The 23,688-nt window shown below is 31.7% G+C and overlaps 1 protein-coding gene across 4 annotated transcripts in view; it reads right to left on the bottom strand.

The window, feature by feature from the left end:
- Positions 1 to 988: 988 nt before the first annotated feature.
- Positions 989 to 23,688, bottom strand: part of LOC134720791 (alpha-2-macroglobulin-like protein 1) — a 300,001-nt gene continuing 277,301 nt past the window's right edge. For all 4 annotated transcript variants that reach the window (XM_063583299.1, XM_063583300.1, XM_063583301.1 and 1 more), the window contains 14 exons: positions 23,168 to 23,308; positions 21,362 to 21,497; positions 20,655 to 20,831; positions 18,051 to 18,132; positions 16,769 to 16,925; positions 12,706 to 12,783; positions 11,749 to 11,929; positions 11,197 to 11,405; positions 10,702 to 10,857; positions 9,113 to 9,184; positions 7,352 to 7,461; positions 6,225 to 6,375; positions 2,348 to 2,450; positions 989 to 1,495 (listed from right to left, as the gene is read on the bottom strand). In XM_063583299.1, coding sequence (XP_063439369.1) covers positions 1,371 to 1,495; positions 2,348 to 2,450; positions 6,225 to 6,375; positions 7,352 to 7,461; positions 9,113 to 9,184; positions 10,702 to 10,857; positions 11,197 to 11,405; positions 11,749 to 11,929; positions 12,706 to 12,783; positions 16,769 to 16,925; positions 18,051 to 18,132; positions 20,655 to 20,831; positions 21,362 to 21,497; positions 23,168 to 23,308 — 1,878 coding nt within the window. In that variant the 3' untranslated portion in view covers positions 989 to 1,370. The remainder of the gene's footprint in view (positions 1,496 to 2,347; positions 2,451 to 6,224; positions 6,376 to 7,351; positions 7,462 to 9,112; positions 9,185 to 10,701; positions 10,858 to 11,196; positions 11,406 to 11,748; positions 11,930 to 12,705; positions 12,784 to 16,768; positions 16,926 to 18,050; positions 18,133 to 20,654; positions 20,832 to 21,361; positions 21,498 to 23,167; positions 23,309 to 23,688) is intronic.

Raw genomic sequence — 23,688 nt, 5'->3', positions numbered from 1 at the left:
TTATCATTATCATTAATACTATTCAAGATAGTAACCAAATTAAATCCTTAAAATAACCAATTTAGTGGCAGCAACCCAATTAGATTCTTCTGAAAATCTCAGGGCTGATAAAAAGATTTCAATTGATGAACACTTTAACATATGGTAGATTTGCTCTAACTGCTTTGGTTTTGAGATATAAGTCAAGAACTGCATTTTACCCCTATGCCATGGCGGCCGTGACTTTTGACGGAACAAAAAATAAAACAAACTTTATTCTAGATGCCCTAAGAGTCAATTAGCTTAAGTTTGGTTGGAATTGGTTAAGTAGTTTTAGAAATTTTTAAAGTTAGAAAAAACAATAAACAAATTGTGTAAAATTGTCCTTAAAGAGCAATAACTTTTTAAGAGGTCAATTGACAATTTTGATAATGGAACTTATTTGTAGATCTTACTTTGTTGAACATACTTGCTGTTTACATCTTATCTTTTTCATTAATACTTTTCAAGATTTAAATAACAAATATTCCTTAAAATTACCAATTTAGTGACAGCAATCCAACAATGGGTTATGAGATTCTTCTGAAAATAGCAGGACTGATTGAACATTACCTTATGGACACTTTAATCCCAATAAGATTTGCTCTAACTGCTTTGGTTTTTGAGATATAAGCTAAAAACTGCATTTAACCCCTATGTTCTATTTTTAGCGATAACAGCAATGATTTTAGACGAAACAGAAAATAAAACACAAACTTTATTCTAGATACCCTAAGTATCATTCAGCTTACATTTGGTTCGAATTGGGTCATTATTTTCAGAGGAGAAGATGTTTGAAATAGTTAACACCAGACGGACGACGACGACGACGGACGCCAAGTGATGTAAAAAGGAAACACATTATAGTTTTTAAATTTCAAATATTTTGGCCACGAGCATCACTGAAGAGACATATATTGTCGAAATGCGCATCTGGTGCAAGAAAATTGGTACCGTTAATTTATTTTAAAAAGCAAAAACTTTATACTTTTTTTATCAATCGATATACAAGATTAGAGTTGAAACACAAAAGGTTTCCTCTAATTATTTTCATAAGATTCATAATTTGTTATTTTGACATTTAATTTGTGGGGCATTTTTTTTGAAATTTTTTATGAAAAAGTTTTTGGTTTATAAAGATTATCAGTTATAAGAATTTTTACTGGCTTTTATTTTCTACGTTCTTTTATTCCATCAAATCTTTTTTTTTTCATTCTTGGTTTTGATATAAGTTATACATAAAAAATACAAAGCAACATTTACATACTTTACAAATATAATTATATACAAAGGTACACATACATAAGTGTATAAAAAATATTCAATTTCGAGTCCTCGTATGAAAATATACTCTAAAAGTAAGCGAGAATTGAACCTGCAATCACAATCATAAAAAGGAAGTAAGACACGCTGATGCCACTGGCTGTTCCTGTCCTTCTGTCTGTGCTAAGCGAATAAGATGTCATGCTTTGTTTTTCTGAAATAAATGGAGCAATATAATTAGAAAGTGAAACATTGCTGTATTTCGATCTTATTTAACATTAAAAAGATGATTTTTTTGTCGGTTTTAATTGCTTTAATTGTGTAGTCTTCTATGTATATCTACTGGTTTACATGTATAAAGGAGAGATTAGAATAACTTTGACGATCATAGTCAATGTTGTGACTTAATTTCCAAAAATACATGCAGCACTGCCGCGTTGGAACAGGGACAGTGTCATGCAACTATTGTGGGTTGTAATTTAGCAAAAATATGGTCAACCTTAATCAACCATAAAGTTGTCAAAGGTAAACATCATGATACACGAATGAACTAGTTATCAGAATCAATAGCAGGAAGCATTAAGAAAAAAAAGTCTCACTATAATTTAATTTCCAAAAGACAGAATGAGAAATTTAAGCAATAAAATTGACGGTACCAAGAAAGGGAGGAATAACAGAAATACTCTATTCTTATGGCACATCGTTTGTAACGTTCATTTTGCTTGGATAACGTCAATAAATCTCATGGCATAAAATCACAATTAATAATTGATGCTATGAAAATAACGCACAAGTGTGAGTACATATGACAGATTTGAAATGTATGATTTAACGTTGTTTTCTGTTAGTCATATTAGAATGGAGATAACAATAATGAATGTTAAGCTCCAACGGCATCAAGTATTTCGATGGTCGGAAATAGCCGTTTACTGGATCCGCTAAGAGGTTGCCAGCAAACCTTATTTGCAAATCAACAATTGATGCCATTAGAGCTAAAAATAAAATATTCCCTTAAATACTATGTTCCCCGACCATGTAGCAGTCGGGTTATATAAATAGTACTAACCTGGCTGATAGTAAAACTGTCCTGTTACAAAACTAGGTTTTGTTTCCAGAACAATGTAGTCCCACATTGCCTTTACATCTAAACAAGTTTTCGATTTTGAAAGCTGAAACCATAAATAAATATTGAACATAAAACGGGAAGATAATTATCATAAAATATCTGTATATTTGAAGGACTCTGAATCGCGATTGTTACGCTGAGGATCGATGGTTTTTGACGCTGAAGCACGTTTTGATTACCCTGAAGTACGATGCTGGTTTTGTGACACTATCTTGTTGGACGTTATGATAGTGCGATGGTTACACACACTACATTTTCAAAGCTTGTTCATTTATATGTTAGAAGCAGTTTTTGGATTTTTTAAGATTTTAATAGGAGCTTGTAAACCTTCTGTAAAAAACTTTTTTTTCGAAATCTACGAACGGTTTCTTTTTACGTACGAGGCGGTGTGACAGTCTCTTACTACATACGGGTTCGCATACAGACACCCTGTATAATAATATTACGGTAATCCAGGAACACAGTAAAGATAAAATGTTAACACAGAATTTTGTTCACATGCAGACAATCAAAGAGGACAATCTCTCATTTAGTATGAAACTGTTATTTAGAACAGGCATAGACAAAATGAATGTAAAAGAGGGACGAAAGATACCAAAGGGACAGTCAAACTCATAATCTAAAACAAACTGACAACGCCATGGCTAAAAATTAAAAAGACAAACAGACAAACAATAGTACACATGACACAACATAGAAAACCAAAGAATAAACAACACGAAATTCATATCCCTGTACTCAAGCTTTTAAAAACATAATTTATACATGTACTTCTAATAACTATTGCACATCTGTAGATTTTAAAATAGACACCATTGCATCAAAAAGACCATCGCACCTCGGGGTAGACCATCGCACCTCCGAGTCGTACATATTTATAACAAATTGGGGATCTTCCAATTGGAAAGCAACCGTGCAATACCAGATCGTAATAAAACAAAAATAATAGTTCTTAAAGATTATGCATACCCCTATGTTATTCATTTATCAATAAATAAATCAAGTATTAGGAACATTACGAATTGATTTTATCCAACCAAATGTCTTACCTTTAACACCAAAATCTTTGCAGAACAAATGTATAAATATTTTACCTTATACCCTCTAAATTGGCCCTTTAACAGTATACCCCAACCCCCTTAAAAATTGCAATTAAAGATAAAAACAATGATGTCATAGATTCGTTGTATACAGGTATTGATAAAAAAGTAAAATCACAAAATAAATTTCCCCCAAAGTGTATTAAACTAAACATTAACTTTTGTTCCATAACTCCGTGATAAACAAAAGTGCTAATATTATCACAACGAGGTTGACCATTGGTAACCATACTACATCTGACCGTGATACAACTCCCCACCAGAAACCAAAATGAAGTAGAATATAATACAAATTAGTCACCGTCCGGCCTTCAACAATGTCCATCAAAAATACCGTAAAATTGTAAAATGCACTGACTAACAAATGTAAAACAATTTGTATGAAAAATTTACAGCTTAATTTTAATGTAAAAATAATACAGAAAACATGTATGCTGCAATGCAACAAACGGCTCTCACTTAAAACTGGAACATACAGAATACGGTTGGGTCAACATTGTTGCGGGGTTGAGAACTAGCCTGAACCATGCACAGCTGTGAAACACAACAAAATCAGTTAAACCAGGCGTCTTGTTAGCTATAATGTGCTGCTGACCAAATACGATATATACGGGGTAAATAAATACCATATAGGGCGACACCGAGACTTTATCACTCACAAAGAAAGTAAATCGAGTTTACTATCAGTTGCCTATGCATGATCTGTGCACAAGCCGTTCTCGTTTATTCAAGTGTCAAATTATGTAAATATTACCAAGGCATCATCCGAAAAAGGTACCTTATCCCTTTAACAAAACAGTAAAACTTGGGCACTTGTAGTCATGAACTGTTGATAATACAACTGCACATAGAAATAATTAATTAAGTTTAAACAACATATACAGAGAAAGGTTTGTTTTTCGAAAAAAATAATGTTAGAGGAAAACAACTCTTGAAAGATTTTGGGAGGAAATTATAAAAAATAAAATTGAGAATGGAAATGGGGAATGTGTCAAAGAGACAACAACCCGACCAAATAAAAAAACAACAGAAGAAGGTCACCAACAGGTCTTCAATGTAGCGAGAAATTCCCGCAGCCGGAGGCGTCCTTCAGCTGGCCCCTAAACAAATATATACTAGTTCAGTGATAATGAACGCCATACTAATTTCCAAATTGTACACAAGAAACTAATATAAAAATAATACAAAACTAACAAAGGCCAGAGGCTCCTGACTTTGGACAGGCGCAAAAATGCGGCGGGGTTAAACATGTTTGTGAGATCTCAACCCTCCCCCTATACCTCTAAACAATGAAGAAAAATAAACGCATAACAATACGCACATTAAAATTCAGTTCAAGAGAAGTCCGAGTCTGATGTCAAAAGATGTAACCAAAGAAAATAAACAAAATGACAATAATACATAAATAACAACAGACTACTAGCAGTTAACTGACATGCCAGCTCCAGACTTCAATTAAACTAGCCTGAAAGATTATGATTTCATCATATGAACATCAGGCACACTCCTTCCCTTAAGGGGTTTAGTATCATACCATCATAACATAACCCGTGTCATGCCAACAACTGTTTTTAGAATAAATGTCTTTAGTTCCGACGCAAAGACCTTATCAGTGACTCAATATTAACGCCAAAATATGCAATCTTTAATGACTTGACAACAGTATCGTAATTATATCCCTTCTTAATCAGTCTATTTAAAGGTTTTGTATGTTTCTGAGGTGAATACTGACACCTTTGTGCTTTATAAAGAATATTTCCATAAAAAACTGGATGTGAAATACCTGAACGTATAAAAAGTCTGCATGTTGAGCTATATTTACGAATGATGTCTTTATACCGATGATAAAATTTAGTAAAAGTTTTGACTAGTTTGTGATATCGAAAACCCTGGTGTAATAATTTTTCAGTAATACACATAAATTTCTCTCGTTAAAATCTAAAACATTGTTACAAACACGAGCGAATCGTACAAGTTGAGAAATATAAACACCGTAAGATGGTGACAAGGGAACGTCACCATCTAAAAAAGGATAATTAACGAAAGGAAATGAAAAATCATCCCTTTTATCATAAATTTTAGTATTCAGCTTTCCGTTAGTGATATAGATATCAAGATCGAGGAAAGGGCAGTGGTCATAATTAGTATTAGCTTTATTTAAAGTAAGGTCAGCAGGATAAATTTCATTAATATACATACTGAAGTCGTCATTATTGAGAGCCAAAATATCATCCAAATATCTAAAAGTATTATTAAATTTGTTTATCAGATGTTGTTTTGATGGGTCTTTGCTTATTTTTGTCATAAATTGTAACTCATAACAATACAAAAAGAGGTCCTCAATAAGTGGTGCACAGTTAGTCCCCATTGGAATTCCGATAATCTGACGATATACGGAATCCCCAAAGCGAACAAAAATGTTATCTAGTAAAAATTCAAGGGCATATATAGTATCAAAGCATGTCCAATTAACATAGTTTTTTTGTTTATTGCTACTAAAAAATGACCTAAAAGAGTTTGAACATATAAATTCACATTCTGATTTTTTGAATGCCCATTTAATTAGGTGTGTGAATTTTTTCTTAATGAGTATGATAATAAAAAACTGTAAGTGATAACCATGGCCGTTATTGCCATTTAAAAATATTTATCATGCACTGTAGCTAATTAAATAACATAAATTATAAGTCTATCTTATATTTATAGATATAGTGTACCTGATTGAAATAAAAACTTAAAGTTTTTCCACTAAATTCTACACGTTGGACTCTCGGGTCTCTCTGAAGTACTTCCATATTAGTACAGTGGTAGCCAGTTGGTAAGTCAACATACATCATCCCCATTCCATTATCTCCAAAACCATCATACCTTCAAAAATGTGAAAATACTTATATAGATTAGACCGTTGGTTTTCCTGTTTGAATGGTTTTACACTAGTAATGTTTGGGACCTTTATAGCTTGCTTTTGGTGTGAGCCTTGGCTCCGTGTCGACGACCGTACCTTGACCCATAATGGTTTATTTATTTTTATAAATGATGACTTAGATGGAGAGTTGTCACATTGGCCCTCATACCACATGTACGATTTTACGGCCTATTTGGAGTACATCGACAATTTACAAACAACACGAGCTTTACTTTTTGTATCGTGGGATAGTAAAAACACTCAAGAAGGATGCGTTTCTAAAATCTGCACGTATTAGATTGACTTTTTAAATTTATTTTCTACACTACAATTCTTGAAAACAAATTATTTCAAATCTGGCTATACATCTATAAGCAATTGTTAAATATAGATTGCCTAATATTCAAATTATTGCTGAAATGATAAAATTAAACTACATGTTTTCTTCTCTCATCGACTATATATCAATGGATCAAAAGTAGGCACTGAAAAAAAACCCAACAGAAAATGAAAACCAAACAACAGTAGGAGTGCTTCTCCATGAAAGGATATTCCAAATAAGAAGGAATGGTTAAAATGTCACTAAAACAACTATATACAAATGTTTTACAACGAAAACAGTGTTTATCGCATCTATATATACAATATACATCATAAGCTCACATATTGGTCAAAGAGTAATAACATATAGAAAAGCACAGGATAACGCAAAGATAAACAATGATGACTGAACCAATATCATTTATGGCAAAGTAAATGTATATACACTATACAATAGTATACAGGTTAAGTATTTCCCAGAAATTTACTGTAAATCTAAAATTTACTTAATGTATGGTTTATTGGAACTTTATAAGGATTCAGATTAAAAAAATCATTTCAATATATGATAAATATAAATATTTGTAACTACAAATTGATAAGTTTAAATGTACATACCATACACATGCTTCAATGAATATATTATAATAGTCGATAGTATAACTGGTTGCCTGGACATGGAGATCTGGGAAATTACCGGCAACATTTATATTATACTCCCAGTTAACCTGACAAAAAAGAGAAAGACATTATAACATGGAGATCTGGGAAATGACCAGCAACATTTATATTGTACTCCCAGTTAACCTTGCAACAAAAGAGAGATATATTATAACATGTATTTCGTACTATGGAGATCTGGGAAATGACCAGCAACATTTATATTGTACTCCCAGCTAACCTTGCAAAACAAGAAAAAGAAATTATAACATGTATTTCGCAATATGGAGATCTATGGAGATCTGGGAAATTACCAGCAACATTTATACTGTACTCCCAGTTATTTTTGCAACAAAAGAGAGATATATTATAACATGTATTTCGTACTATAGAGATCTGGGAAATGACCAGCAACATTTATATTGTACTCCCAGTTAACTTTGCAACAAAAGAGAGATATATTATAACATGTATTTCGTACTATGGAGATCTGGGAAATGACAAGCAACATTTATATTGTACTCCAAGCAAACCTTGCAAAACAAGAAAAAGAAATTATAACATGTATTTCGCAATATGGAGATCTATGGAGATCTGGGAAATTACCAGCAACATTTATACTGTACTCCCAGTAAACCTTGAAACAAAAGAGAAAGAAATCATACTATATATTTCGTACTATGAAGATCTGGGATATTACCAGCAACATTTATATTGTACCCACAAGTTTCCCTTGCACAAAATGAAAGAAATTATAATATGTTTTCCGTACTATTTCTTGAGATAAATATTTAAAAACAGGACCAACCTTAAATTCTTACCATTTCAATATTATTTAAAGAATTGAAATTCCAAAGTATTATTTTTACGCATATTTTTTTTTTCAATTAAAAAAATCTAATAAGGAGTTTAAAAGAATATATAATGATATTACTCAATGAAATTGCAACATAAAGGTTTTCTCCAATTTGAAAGAAAATGATTTATTCATATTGAAATTTTTGGATAGTAGTTTTTAGTCTTGTAAATGAAATTGCTTTTCTATGAATAATTTTACTTAAGTGTAGAGATGACGTATGCAACTTATTCTTATTTTTATGGTGTTCATGCTGTTAATGTCAATCTAAGTTCTATCATCGGGTCGGTTAACCCAACAGCTTTCAAAACAGTTGTTAGGTATTAAATATGAATTGTTGAGACAGCTCTCCTCAAAAGATGAAATCTTATTTTATCCGATTTAAATCTAAAGGTTCCTGCTTTCAAAACTTCCCGTTTCAGAAAAAAACAGCTCTAAAATTTAAAATGATAGATCACATGCAAGAGAATTTGTAAACTGATATATATTTTCTAGTTATGACTTATAGTTTAAACATATTTCAAAGATTAATATCATGAGTTCAAGCATTATTTACAAATACTGTAAAAAACCAAAACGACAGTTAATCATATCGTTTCCTATTAATTTAATTTGGGATGTACTTGTCTTCTGATTGGCTAGCAGTCTTTTGTCTATCAGCTCAAAAACATAATTTTGTCATGTGACCATGACGACATCAGCGTGTTTTCATGATTTACTCCAGCTTAAGATGGAATTGAGAATTAAATTATAAGGAATTACTGTAATGTCTGTCTATTCGAACTAACATACAGAATGTGGTGCACACTTTAAAGTAACCCGATACGTGGAACAATATTACAATAATTCCTAAAATAACTTACAGCAGCAACAATATTACCAGCACCTTGAACCTCAATTGTGATTCCATTCGATGCGATATCATCAATATTCAGCTAGAAATAATAAAACAAAACAATTCATTTGAAATTTCGAAAACGGTTTATTTGAGGTCAAATTGTTAAAGCTTTGGTTTAAAGTGGTAAGTTTGTGTTAAATTTTTGATTTATGAAATGACGTTGTCAGAATATTTTCGACATGTCAGTTTAAAATGGTTCTGTTTGTATTGTTCGCTTCTCTTTTTAAGACCATTCACGAATGTATATGTAGAAACGCGGATAGGAGTTAGAGCGTGGGATTCAACTTAGAATGATACAGAAAAAGTAATTCTTTAAAATCTCGTATCATTCGCTTCTTTATTCCAATGTTCAAAGCAGGCTGATATTACATAACTAGACAACCGTACTGTTTATCACAAATATATGCATGTTTTATTGTGAATCTTCGACAAAGGACAACAATACGAGATAAACAAAATAATTACGCTTATGTAAAATGTTCCTATCGTCGGTGTGTAAATCTTGAATACAATTGTGTGTATAGCATAGAATTGTAGCAATCGAGCTTTGACTTTTGTTGCTGCAATTCTTTACAATACAATTTGTATTTTGAAATAAGGATATTGATTTCAATACTTAAAAGGATAAGGTTGAATGAACAACATAATATTAAAATCCCAAAAGGTAACCGGTAGTCAAGTAACCCTACGACTGTTTGTAGAAAAGTGTAAATAACCTCATCATATATACAAGTATTGAAATTTTGTATTTGCGCCAGATGCGCATTTGGTCTACAATAAAATCAACAATGACGCTTGAATACAAAAAAACTTTACCCTGCAAAGTAACTGTCAAATAATTTGAGTACAAGCATCAGTTTTAACAATAGAAGTGCTTGCAAGCATTGAAGAGTAAAGATCGCTCTAATTCATCGTTTTTAAATATTGTCGTATATAAAGCATTAATTGTAGTTGATTCAACTTAAATTCTGGACAAAGGAAAATATCTCTAATTTTTTAGAGATGATTTTAATAATGACATCCTTGATAGTTAAGAACAGATATGGGATTCCCGCTTCTTGTGAAAATTATGTACATTTTTTTGACAAATTGTGACTTGAATATTTGAGCTTTTTTTCAGCGATTAATTACTGGAACTATTCATTGATATGATGTATAGAATGTTATGATTAATGCAATATATTTTTTTTTTGTTTCTCAAAAAATAAACCTTGGAATATTGAGATATCCAGTCAGAAACAAAGGGTTTTGATTGCATTCGTGTAATTTTTTCCACACAAATGTACTAGGGAATTAATAAGTATTGCACTAAGATTGAATCTTTTCTTGGAATTACAGAAAAAAATATTTCCTGGCTATGATGCTTATGCTTTCAGGATTGTTCTGTACAGGAAAAAGTAAATGTAAAAATTGAGTCGGACATCTTTGATCAACATTGCACTTCAAACTATACATGTAATAAAACATAACTTATCTGGTATTCAATGTAACACCGGATGTCTATTTTATTCTCATCTAATAAGATTAAATGTATACAAAAAATATTTTATCTACCATGTTCTTTGACTGTAGAAGTATCGCATTGTCATTATCAATTGTGAACGTAACATCCTGCTGGCCCAATGATTTGAAGGTAACTGTTGCAGCTTTTTGTCCACTTGATAATTGTTCAGCATAGCTTGACAAGGCTTGAAGTCCCATTACTGTGTCCTAAAATTAAGCAAAATATAATATTTTTATATTATTTTAGTCATGCATTCTTCAAATGATCTTTAATACTATAATTTCAAGCTTAATGTGATACAAGTATATTGTGAACATTCTTAACGTTATTTATATCTCAAAATTTGTCAGTTAAATATTAACGTATTCTAAAATACCGTATTTTTGTTTTTTTTGTCTCGTTTTTTTATTAATCGATGTATTCATGGCAGCTTAAGAAACGCGAAAAATCGACCCGCTTAAATTTCCCTGCATATTTCAAAATTTTCTGTTGTTGGAAAGTTTCAAATATTACACTCAGCTATTTCGATTTTTATAAATTCTTACCTGAGTCGATAAATATCCGCCTTTTCCATTAATTTGTGAAATCATCCATTTAGCGATAGGTCTTCCACTTGTCATATCTCCTTTGATAACGTGAGTCAACAAAACATATGAAGCCGTTTCAATTGCTGATGGTTTAACATCATAAGTGCTGTACATCTTTTGATTTCCAACTTGTTTCTTTCTCAAGTCACACCAACATCGTAAGTCACCTTTGGTTAATAAAACAACATTTTTTTTTATCAAGTATTTCTTCAAACCTTAAGTTAACATTAAAAAAATATTGCATATCTTTTTTTAGACTAATACAAATACTTTTTTTTTTTAATTCAAAGGTGATTTTAAAGTTTTGACATGAAAAAATGGTTTGGTTTTTTTAAACATAATTCTACACTCAATATAGTTCCGTGTCTTTGTTTGGACTTTTCTAGAAACATGTGTCTTTTACATAGAAATTAAAGAATATACTAATCTGAATTGAAATTTAACGCAAAAGAGAAAATGGATATTCATTATGAATAAAAGTACACGGAAGCGAAACAAAACATTTGTTACCATCATCTGAAATCGTCGAAACACCATTAAGATCAACCAAAACGTTGGACAGCTGTTGACTGTTACCGAGAGCAAAACAATATGCAAGAACTGCTCTTTGGAAAGCCGTAAGACCTGGCGTATTCTGATAGAAGTTCTCCAAATATTGTAAGGTCAAACTTGCATCGAAGTTGTTTGGAATCTAAACAGAAAGAACATCTATTTGTGTTACTGTAAGTAATGGTTATTCACTGTTCCGAAGGCTCTAAAGGGAAAGGAATTAACATACGAAACCTGAATAATTCTCAATTCAAACACAAATAGTGTCACATTAAGTAAACGGTCTTTAAAATAAGAATACTGCCCAAATATTGTACATAGCATCGTCGTCATAATATTGGGGACGAGAACAGTTGATTACGCGACCACGTAATCAATTGTCATGTTAGCAGATTAGGTGAACTGTCCTCTTTAACGCCGATTTGTCACATCTTACTTATTTTACTCATTTAAACTTTGGAGTTATATATAAAATAATACGTATAACTAGCAGAGGACAAAACATTGTGTGCTTATATTTATGTTGAATATTTAACCATTTTTTTATGCTCATACACATGCATGAACTTTTCTATTTAACTGTATTTAAATCCCCACTGGAAGGTCTCTGACCAAGGGTTAAATCATTGTTATCGATAATTGAGGACAACAAGTAAAATTTAAATGATTCAATATTGTTACCGAAATAAGTATTTCGGTTGTCAACACTGTTACGGGAGTACATCTTTTTTGAAAGTATCACCCACGCGTAAGAATTATTGTGTTTTAAATTTGTATCACTTTGTGGTATGTAATTGATGAGTGAGCCAAAATTATTTTTGTGACATCATATGCAAAAGTGGTCTTATTAGATGATGGTTAAAATCCCAGGAAAGAGTTTTCAAACATTTACAGTACATGTTCTTTTGTATAACTTACCGCATTTCCTGCATTTTGAGTTTCTTTAAAGGCTATATATACATATGCTGTGAGCATTGGTCCTCCACTTGTACCAGTCTTAATACAAACAAAAAAGATTCATTATTCTGCATATAAAAAATCATACATCTAGCTACACCCTTCAAATCTTGATTTCTACAAACGAGGATCCCATTAATCTTGAACTATTTGGTACATTCTCGTTATTATCATTTTAAAGCATACAGAAAAATTGCATTTCCATACCCTCAGTAAACGAACTTTGCCCTGAACCGTAATTTGGTAAAACAAAATAGCTCTAAAAAACTTTACAATATTTTGTTTTAAGAATTCAGTCTTCCAGTCTGTTTCCAGATTTATAATGGTCAGAATTTCCTTTTTTAAAAGTACACATCAAAATAATAACTAAATTGTCTAAACAGCTACCAAAAAGTAAAATCACAAAAATACTGAACTCAGAGGAAAATCTTATAATATCATGGCAAAATCAAATGACAAAACACATAAAAAACGAATGGACAAGAACTATCATATTCCTGACTTGGTACAGGCATTTTCAAATGTAGAAAATGGTGGATTAAAACTGGTTTTATAGCGCTAAACCTCACACTTTGTTGACAGTCTCATCAAATAACGTTATATTTACAATGATTTACCATACAGTACTAAATAGACAGCAAGTACAATGAATGTCTGAACAGTAATTCCTTTACCACAGTGAATGAGTCCTGTAATGAGTCTTCCAATTGTTTTAGTATGATTAGTATTTTGTTATAATTCTTGTTTTGCTAACCATTTTTGCTGTTTACAATTTCTATATTTAAATCATTTCTTTTGAGTAAAAAAAACCAAAGCTACAAAATATGGATCAATGTTATCTTTAAATGGCAATATCACAACTCATATAGAGAGTCAAATGATACAATTTACACATCAATGTTATCTTTAAATTGCAATATCATAACTCATATAGAGAGTCAAATGATACAATTTACACATCAATGTTATCTTTAAATTGCAATATCATAACTCATATAGAGAGTCAAATGATACAATTTACACATCAATGTTATCTTTAAATTGCAATATCATAACTCATATAGAGAGTCAAATGATACAATTTACACATCAATGTTATCTTTACATGGCAATATTATAATTCATATAGGGAGTCAAATAATACAATTTACCCATCCTTTATATTTTAAGTCATGTAGATCCTGTTACTTTATATGCTAGAATAAAAAACCAGATGCTCCGCAGGGCGCAGCTTTATACGACCGCATAGGTTGAACCCTGAACGGTTGGGGCAAGTACGGACACAACATTCAAGCTGGATTCAGCTCTAAATTTGGATTGTGATTAAATAGTTGACACAGCATAGGTTTCTGACACAGAATGAATGTGGTCTAATAAACTTAATATTTTTGTTTTGCCTTTTAGCAATTCACTATGCTGTTGAATATTAATCCTCTCAAAAAAATGTTTGAAGAAATTTTCTTTTTATTAATGAAATTTCAAATAAGAAAAATTGAACCCTCCCCCACCCCCCCCCCTCAATTTTTTTTTCACATCCCCTTTTCCTTTATTCCAAAACCGATCTCAATTCAAATTTCTAATGGAATTTGCAACAATAATTACTGATTTAAATACATCATAAAATATTAAAATGTAAAAAATTGCTTGTTATCACTGATGGTAAAGATTGTTTTAATTTATCAGTTGGTAGTAAAAGTGAAAAAACATTGTAAAGTGTATAAAACAATGATTTAAGTTGATTCAACTACTATTCTGGACAAAGAAAGATAACTCCAATTGATATTGTGCAATTAGATATTTCTTGCTATTGCGCAATACTGTGCAATTGAAAATTTCTTGCTATTGCACAATACTGTGCAATTGAAGATTTCTTGTTATTACTGAGTACTGTGCAATTGAAAATTTCTTGCTATTGCACAATACTTAATATAATAATTTTGTGATTTGGACCAACTTGAAAACTGGGCCAATAATCAAATATCTAGGTACATGTTTAGATTCAGCATATCAAAGAACCCCAATAATTCAATTTTTGTTAAAATCAAACTAAGTTTAATTTTGGACCCTTTGGACTTTAATGTAGACCAATTTGAAAACAGGATAAAAAATTAAGAATCTACATACACAGTTAGATTTGGCATATCAAAGAACCCCTTTTATTCAATTTTTGTGGAAATCAAACAAAGTTTAATTTTGGACCCCGATTTGGACCAACTTGATAACTGGGCCAATAATCAAAAATATAAGTACATTTTTAGATTCAGCATATCAAAGAACCCAACCGATTCAATTTTTGTCAAAATCAAACTAAGTTTAATTTTGGACCCTTAGTACCTTAATGTAGACCAATTTGAAAACGGGACCAAAAATTAAAAGTCTACATACACAGTTAGATTCGGCATATCAAAGAACCCCAATTATTCAATTTTTGATGAAATCAAACAAAGTTTATTTTTGGACCCTTTGGGCCCCTTATTCCTAAACTGTTGGGACCAAAACTCCCAAAATCAATACCAATCTTCCTTTTGTGGTTATAAACATTGTGTTTAAATTTCATTGATTTCTATTTACTTAAACTAAAGTTATTGTGCGAAAACCAAGAATAATGCTTATTTGGGCCCTTTCTTGGCCCCTAATTCTTAAACTGTTGGAACCAAAACTCCCAAAATCAATCCCAACCTTTCTTTTGTAGTGATAAACCTTGTGTCAAAATTTCATAGATTTTTATTAACTTAAACTAAAGTTATAGTGCGAAAACCAAGAAAATGCCTATTTGGGCCCTTTTTGGCCCCTTATTCCTAAAATGTTGGGACCAAACCTCCCAAAATCAATACCAACCTTACTCTTGTGGTCATAAACCTTGTGTTAAAATTTCATAGATTTCTATTTACTTTTACTAAAGTTAGAGTGCGAAAACTAAAAGTATTCGGACGACGACGACGACGACGACGACGACGCAGACGACGACGCCAACGTGATAGCAATATACGACGAAATTTTTTTCAAAATTTGCGGTCGTATAAAAACTTAATGATTTATTTCTTGTGTTTTTAACGCCACTTTAAAACTTTCGGCTATTTCGTGGCAGTCAGTTTTATTGTTGGAGGAAGCGGGACTGCTCAGATAAAACTACAATAATAGATAAAAAAAAATAACCCATACTAAGTTTAAACAAAACACTTATCGGAAATCCACAAAGAAGAGACATATAAAGGTAAGAAACAGAAACTGTGGGAATCGAAATAACTACATTTCGGACTCTACCAGGCACGTAGTTGACAGGGTTATTGCCTCATCCAATGAAAACGATTCACCTACCAAACAATGCCTCAATCAGTTATAGGATAAAAAATCTTAGACCGGAATAACATGTCGTTTCGGTCAACCTAATCGTGATGGTGACACAAATACTTTTTTAGGGGCGATATTTCGGCCGTTCTTCCAGTCGGTCATGGCCAAATTTGACGCCATACAGATCAAATCCAGTAAACTGAAGGTTATTTTGCTACTTTATCGCAATTGTGCAATGTTGATGCCATTTTCTTAAACTGTTAACTGTTAAAATTATGTAAGATATCATTAAATGCACGACTGGATCGTACTAGTTTAGAATACAATACTAGAGAAGAAGGTATGTAACTGCTGCAAAACATTGAAATTGAAAATTTGGAAGTTTTACTTATCACGTTCGCCATAGATTTTTGTTGAAGTCGTCCGTGTATGTCTATATCAAAGGAAAGATAAAGATATGAATCAGACCCTCACATTTCTGTAGTATCCTTAATATCAAGTTCACTAAGATACATGAAAGTAATAACTAATTAAATATTGGTTAGTTTCAGTAGTGGTTTCAAAGGAGAAGATCTTTGAAACAGTTAACAATGGCGACGACAACGGCGACTACGTCGGACGTCAATTGAAAGTAATATCTGATATGCCCTAGAGTACCAGGTATTCTAAATCATCCCACACTAGAACGTTATGCTTATCATTATCAGTATCACAAGACATATAAAGTTAGTACCATCATATCCTTGTGAATTACATTCCCAGGCTCATTAAATGATCCGTCTCTATTTGACTGCGACATTATAGCATCTTTAGCTTCTACTAACACTTTGTCATCAATAAAAATGAACTTGCTGGCCTGTGCAAAGGACTTCATTACAAAAGCAGTCAACCTGAAATCACATTTATATATACTTTTTATGTATATAAAAAAAATCAGTTTAAGCACGTAATCAATAATTATATAATCTTTCCAGATGATTTAAAGGCCAATGTATCCTTTAAAACAAAATCATCACACATTTATAATAACCTTATGATAGCAGTTGTGTAGCGATGGTTTGCTCACCTGGCATATGTGCCTAACCCAAACCGAATTTGCGAGCGCACCATTTCATGTTAAAATGACAACAGAAGCATTCTTCTAGCTCTTTCGGAAATGAATAGTTAAGTCGGTAATTTTTGATGTGGTCCTTTTTGCATTAATATGTTAAGACATTAGACTGCAATATCGTTATAAATCCCTTTTCAAGAAGAAAAAAATCAAAATCAAAATTATAATTTAAATTCAAATACTCACCTTAAATGAAAGAATGTTATGAGTTTTACATATTTGTCGTCTTCAACACTTAACGTTGAGAAGACAATAACTGGCATTGTAAGAAAGAATTATGAATAAAGGTAACAGTAGTATACCGCTGTTCAAAACTGATAAATCCATGGACAAAATACAAAATCGGGGTAGCAAACTAAAACCGAGGGAAACACATTAAATATAAGAGGAGGACAACGACACAACACTAAAATGTAGCACACACAGAAAGGGACCAAGCATCAGACAAAATCCCACGAGAATAACAAATATAACATCAAAACCAAATACATGAATTTGGGATAGACAAGTACCGTGCACGTCTTATCGCAATGTGAATTTACACTACAAAGTAAGAAAAATCAAACGACGCAACGATAAAATATAACACACACAGAAACGAACAATAACATAACAATGGCCACATTCCTGACTTGGTACAGGACATTTTTAAAGGAAAAAATGGTGGGTTGAACCTGGTTTTGTGGCATGCCAAACCTCGCACTTTAATGGCAATGTTAAAAAGAATGATATATAGGATGCGATACTTTTTGTAACACTTGAGCAACAGAAAAACAATTCTAATTTTGCGTATCAAATATTTAGAATATAAATAGTCTTGCTAACAAGTAAAGACATTTTGTATTTGTGGTAAACAGTTAAATTGAAAATTGAACTTTTTAGGCATAAATTGAAGAATACTCACCATGTTGAAAAGGAATCATCAGACTCTCCAAATGCACTAAAACCTCCGTTTTGATGCTTGTAGTTAAGTTCTCGTTGGTAACCTGTTAAACAGAATATAATTTATGTAAATAAACGTATACTTTTTGTTATTAAGCATTTAAAAAATCAGTTTAAAATTTAGAAATTATATTAAACAAGTTTTCAAAGTCAAAGATGACCTTAGATTAATTTGAATATTTTTTGGTCCTTTTTTTGTTTATAAGAGGTATATATAATATATAGCACTTCGACTTATTTGGTTATTATACATTCTTGTCTTTCAAATATTCGGCTTCAAGTGTGCCTGGAACGCCGGCATTATGCGTGCCTGGGACGCATAAAATTTATAACAATTGTCAAGAAATATGTCCACTTAAGTTTCAGTCATTAAATCCCACAATCTCTGAACAAGTCTTATTCATTCACCTTATTATAACCACACTGGCAGTATTGATATAAACAAGATACAAGTTAAAAAAAACCCAAAAAAAACCAACACAATACATGTTTAGAGACACGCATGAAAGAAAGTACACAGTTATCATTTCATACTGTCATGTTTGAAAAGGGACTACTTTTCCTGATAACAGTCAAAAAATTTGTAAAGGTTCCGCGGAACACAGTGTCTCGCCTACTTTTGCAGCAGGCTCAACAAAAATGAGGAAAACAATCAGTTAAAAAACATCCTCTTGATACTATCTTTTGATTGTTAGAAGCTTCTGTTCAAGTTTGGTAAAAATCCAGGATAGTTCATGAATCTAATAAATGTTTTAAAACTTTAACTGCGGACTTTATATTATGTTCACTGAAAGAAAAGTTCATTTATAAGTAAAATATAGATACAAAGGTACAACTTTGAACAAAATTTCCTTATATATACTAGCTTTTGATCATAAACAAACTTCTGTCCAAGTTAAGAACAAATCCAAAATAATATAAGAAACTTATTGAAATTTTAAGACTTTAACCACAGAATGAATGAGTTGTTTCCTGGCAGAGTCCATTTAAAAGTAAAATACGGAAAAATTACAAAAAATTACTTCTAGATACTATCTTATGATCATATGATCATAAACAAGTTTCTGTTCAAGTTTGGTACAAACCCAGGATAGTTTAAGAAAGTTATTAAAATTTCAAAAACTTTAACCAGAGTGAACGTGTTGATTCCTGGCAGAAAATCTAAGTCCATTTAAAAGTAAAATACGGCAAAAACGGAATGCCGACAGTCTGTTGAAAAACACGTCCTACGAACGTAACAAATATGTGGTCAATCATAAAATCAAGCGTCTTCATAATATCAGTTTCAGTGATTTTTTGGTTTGAATCAGAGTGATCCTTTACAAAGTATGATTTATTCCTCCCTAAGACAATGTATAAGTATCTAGAAGCAAAGCAATACCAACTCTTTCAATTTGTCTTTTAGTTTGGAATGTGGAATACTTGTGTAAAGAGAAGATGTCAAATGTTTTAATACTATTACAAGATGAAGGAGAGTTGGATAGTATTTACTCTAAAAGATCTTTGTAATTTTAAGTATCCACATCTGATTCACGCCACCTCTAGAATAGGCAGTTTCGAAATAACTTTGTAGCCCGTCTTTGAATGCTGATAAAATACATATCAATAATTTAGAAAGAGGTTTCGTGGAGCAATTGGAAGACCCAGCAGTATACCGTTGTTTGTAAGGACACTAATGTAGTTTAGGTATCCAATACAGTGATGGAAGATCCAGTTATTCATATTTGGTTGTATTTCCAAAGGAACATAGAACAGACCTGTGATTATCCAGGCTCGACAAAAATGACCTTTTACCTGTCCTAAGTCAGGAATCTGATGTACAATAGTTGTCGTTTGTTTATGTAATATATACGTGTTTCTCGTTTCGTTTATATATATTAGACCGTTGGTTTTCCCGTTTGAATGGTTTTACACTAGTAATTTTGGGGCCCTTTATAGCTTGTTGTTCGGTGTGAGCCAAGGCTCCGTGTTGAAGGCCGTACTTTAACCTATAATGGTTTAATTTTTAAATTGTTATTTGGATGGAGAGTTGTCTCATTGACACTATCTTCCTATATCTATTTTAACATTTTTTTATTCTCAAAACAGCTAGGCTTTTGAATTGAATACAATTGTCATTATGTTTATTAAGGCATCAGGTCTTTTTGGTGAACTTTTCAACACATGGAAAACTCAAGTTTTATACTTTTAATATCTTTAGGTTATAAATGTTCTAAGAAATGCAAGGCCAAAAGCTCTCTCTGTTGATTCCATATACATTGTAGCTGCAAAAAAGGAACCGAAGATTCCAGAGGGACATTCATACTCATAGATCGAAACTAGCTTGTTAATTGCCAATCAGTTTTATTTTAGACATGAATGCATCGTATTTTAAGCGTTTTATCTTGTCAACATTTTTCTCTCAAAAACATATTGTCTACAGATTTATATACTTTGTAAGCTAAGACGTGTATGCTGAATTAACGAGTATTCAAGAAATAGTGTATGACAGTTCATAACGTCCCAATGCGTTTGTCTCGTAAAGATCTTTTATGTTGAGCACCTAAGAACTTTTAATTAACTTTACCTTGTTGCATGTTCTTCTTAGCCTTCTGTTCAATTTCTGGTTTCACATTGTTAACAGCTTCCATGTAAGACATAGCATATATATTAGGTACTAGAGAGATCATGTTTTGTTCTCCGCATCCATATGGTGTCCTTATCATAGAGTCAAGATTTTGTAGAGACTGTCCAAATATATCACCTAAAATTAAAAAAATCAACAACATACAATATCCTTCTACCAAAAAGTCTTAACATAAAATAATGAAAGAACAGAATTTCAATGTTTCTTTTGTTCCACATATTTCATATATTAAGTAAAACCTTTTTTCCGTCATAACATTTTATCAATTTATTCATGCTAGTATTGTACACACGAGAGCTCTAACTTTAATTTAAAACAATGACAAATTTTGAAAGCATCGATAAGAAAAAAGGCAAATAGTTGAACGAAATCAGACTTATATATTGTCTAGAATTTAAGTTCACACAAATGTTAACATAAACGATATTCCATGTCAGCACAGGATCACCGACTGCTAGGAAAGTGATACTCTTAGGGATGTAATGTCTACTAACATGGTACGTGTAATCGACCTTGTGGTTATGATAAATTATAAAAGATAGCAAACATAATTTAGAAGGTGGTCATCTACTTGCCATTCATCCTTATATTATATACTATATTATCGTACACTATCTCAAATAGACGGGGGAATTATATAATCTAACCTGTAACAGACACCGTTATTTTCCTGGAGTCAGGAACAAAATCAGATGGAAACTCTGGATTTACAAGTAATGTCTGCAAGGTACTTTGTGCTGCAAACAGCTCCTGCACTCCACCATATTTTGTCTTTCCTTCGGGCTAAACAAAATGAAAATAAATCATATCTTTTCGCAACGTGAAATGTTAATGAAAAAACAAATCGTTCCATAGTTTGTGCACACGATGCGCTGTCTGCATTTTTATTCACCAGTAAATGTTTAGATATTGGTTCTTTACACTTTTGTTTGTCTTCATGTTATTTTGGCTTTTTTGCCATGACGTTGTCTATGAGTTTGACTGTCCCTTTGGTATATTTCGTTTCTCTTTTAGAATTTTTAACTTCACTGTGGAATCTTGTACTTTAATTGTTAATAGTTTCGAAAATATCAATGGTATAGTTTAGAAAACAATTATAACCTTTGGAGTACCATAACATAACAGATCATTTCTGTATTATTGTATCTCAAAAACTTCCCTAAGCGCCTCTTAACTATGTGAGGTATGCTTGAACAACACATCACGCAAAATTTATCAGAAAACTAAACATTGATAATTGCTCAACGTTACCATGACCATAAAAATTAAATCACAAAAAAACAGAATTTCCGAAGAAAATTCAATCATAAATTAACTAATCAAATGGCAAAATCCAATTACAAAACACATCAAACGAATGGACAACAATGGGAGTACCTCAAATATTCGTCAAACGGATATGAACTGATTGCTTTGTAAACTCATGAAAAATAGTATATAAAAAAGCTTTGTGGCAAATATAAGATAAAAAACAGCAAAATCAGTCTAAGGTCAATAGTTATAGGAAGATTTTGAATTTTGTCTGAGGGAGCTGAAACCTGGTTTCAAAATTAATGAACGGGCAATTTAAGAAAGATTTGTCATAATCGTGTCAGCACTGAAGTACTGACTTCTGAGCTGATGATAGCCTCGGGGATTCATAGTCTACCAGCAGACGTATCGACTCAGTGCTGTAGATAAGTATAAACAACACGTTAAATAACATAAATGCATCAAAGTAATCGTCATTGTGATGAGTATCGATAGTACTGCAGCTTCATTCAAAATACTATTGATTTATCACCAGAAATTCGATTCAAAGTAACTTAAGCGGAAATTTTCCAATTGTTGATCCCGTCTTTGCCTCGTAGTCCTCGTGACTGGAAAAGCAATCTATATGTATCGCTTGAGACAAACACTGATATTTCCATTTAATATAGTTTAATCTAAGTACATGTATGAATTATCTAGAACTGTATTTAGTGAAATTAAACCAAAAATAATCATTTATAATCAAGATTGCTCATCCGCTCTAAACAAATGAGAAATTTTAAAATGTAAAGTTAAAAGTTTAATTATGGAATGATATTTAAAAGAGAAAAGAGTCCAAAAACCCCCATAATTATTATCAAATATAAAAGACCAACTGCACGTAATGATATACTTTAAAGTACCAAGTATGGGAGACTCCTGCCAAACGAAGTTGTGCTGCAAGTTGTAAATGTCAAAATACTAGTTAAATGGTCATAGTCCCAAAAATCCAGTCAAAATAGTCAAATAAAAAAGCGGTAATGTGTGATCGTCTAAAAACGGTCATTGGAGATAACAAGACCTTGTTGATAAATATTCCGTATCTAACTTCACATTTAATACATGATGGTCTTGACGTATACTTTCTAGGAACTAACAACAACACATGCAAAATGTTCAGTTTCGCCTATTATAGTTGTTAGAATTTGTTAAAGAAAACTTACATCGACCGATACGATTTTCTCTACAATATCGGTGACATCCGTAACTTGTGTTCCACTTGTAGCCTCAACTCGTATCATTACATTACCTATAGTAGTAGGTTTGATAAACACGTTAATACCTTTAGACAGTCCAGCAGGCACCTAAAAATATAAACGTTTTTCTTTTAAAATCAAATTTGAACAAAAATTCAGGCATACATTTTTTTATATAAAATATATATGTCCTCCAACAAGAATTATGACTACAATTCTGTTTCATTGCAAATTTTCCAAAAATTTATCCATATTTTTAAATGGCACAGCTGTCAATTGAATCCTTTTCATTTATTAAAATTTGAAAACATTAGAATCTGTAATTTGTAATTTTTACTTGAACTCCAAAATTAACAACACCATAATACGTCCCATAACATCACCCTATTTATTATGAAAGTTATATATTTACTAGAACACATCCGCCATTAAGAGCTTAATTGAAAGTATGTAAACTATAGTAGGGAGAGTTTTGGTAAAAGATTCTA

The sequence above is a fragment of the Mytilus trossulus genome, chromosome 6, assembly GCF_036588685.1.
Source record: "Mytilus trossulus isolate FHL-02 chromosome 6, PNRI_Mtr1.1.1.hap1, whole genome shotgun sequence".
Lineage (NCBI taxonomy): Eukaryota > Metazoa > Mollusca > Bivalvia > Mytilida > Mytilidae > Mytilus > Mytilus trossulus.
This window is presented reverse-complemented; position numbering and strand designations above follow the sequence as displayed.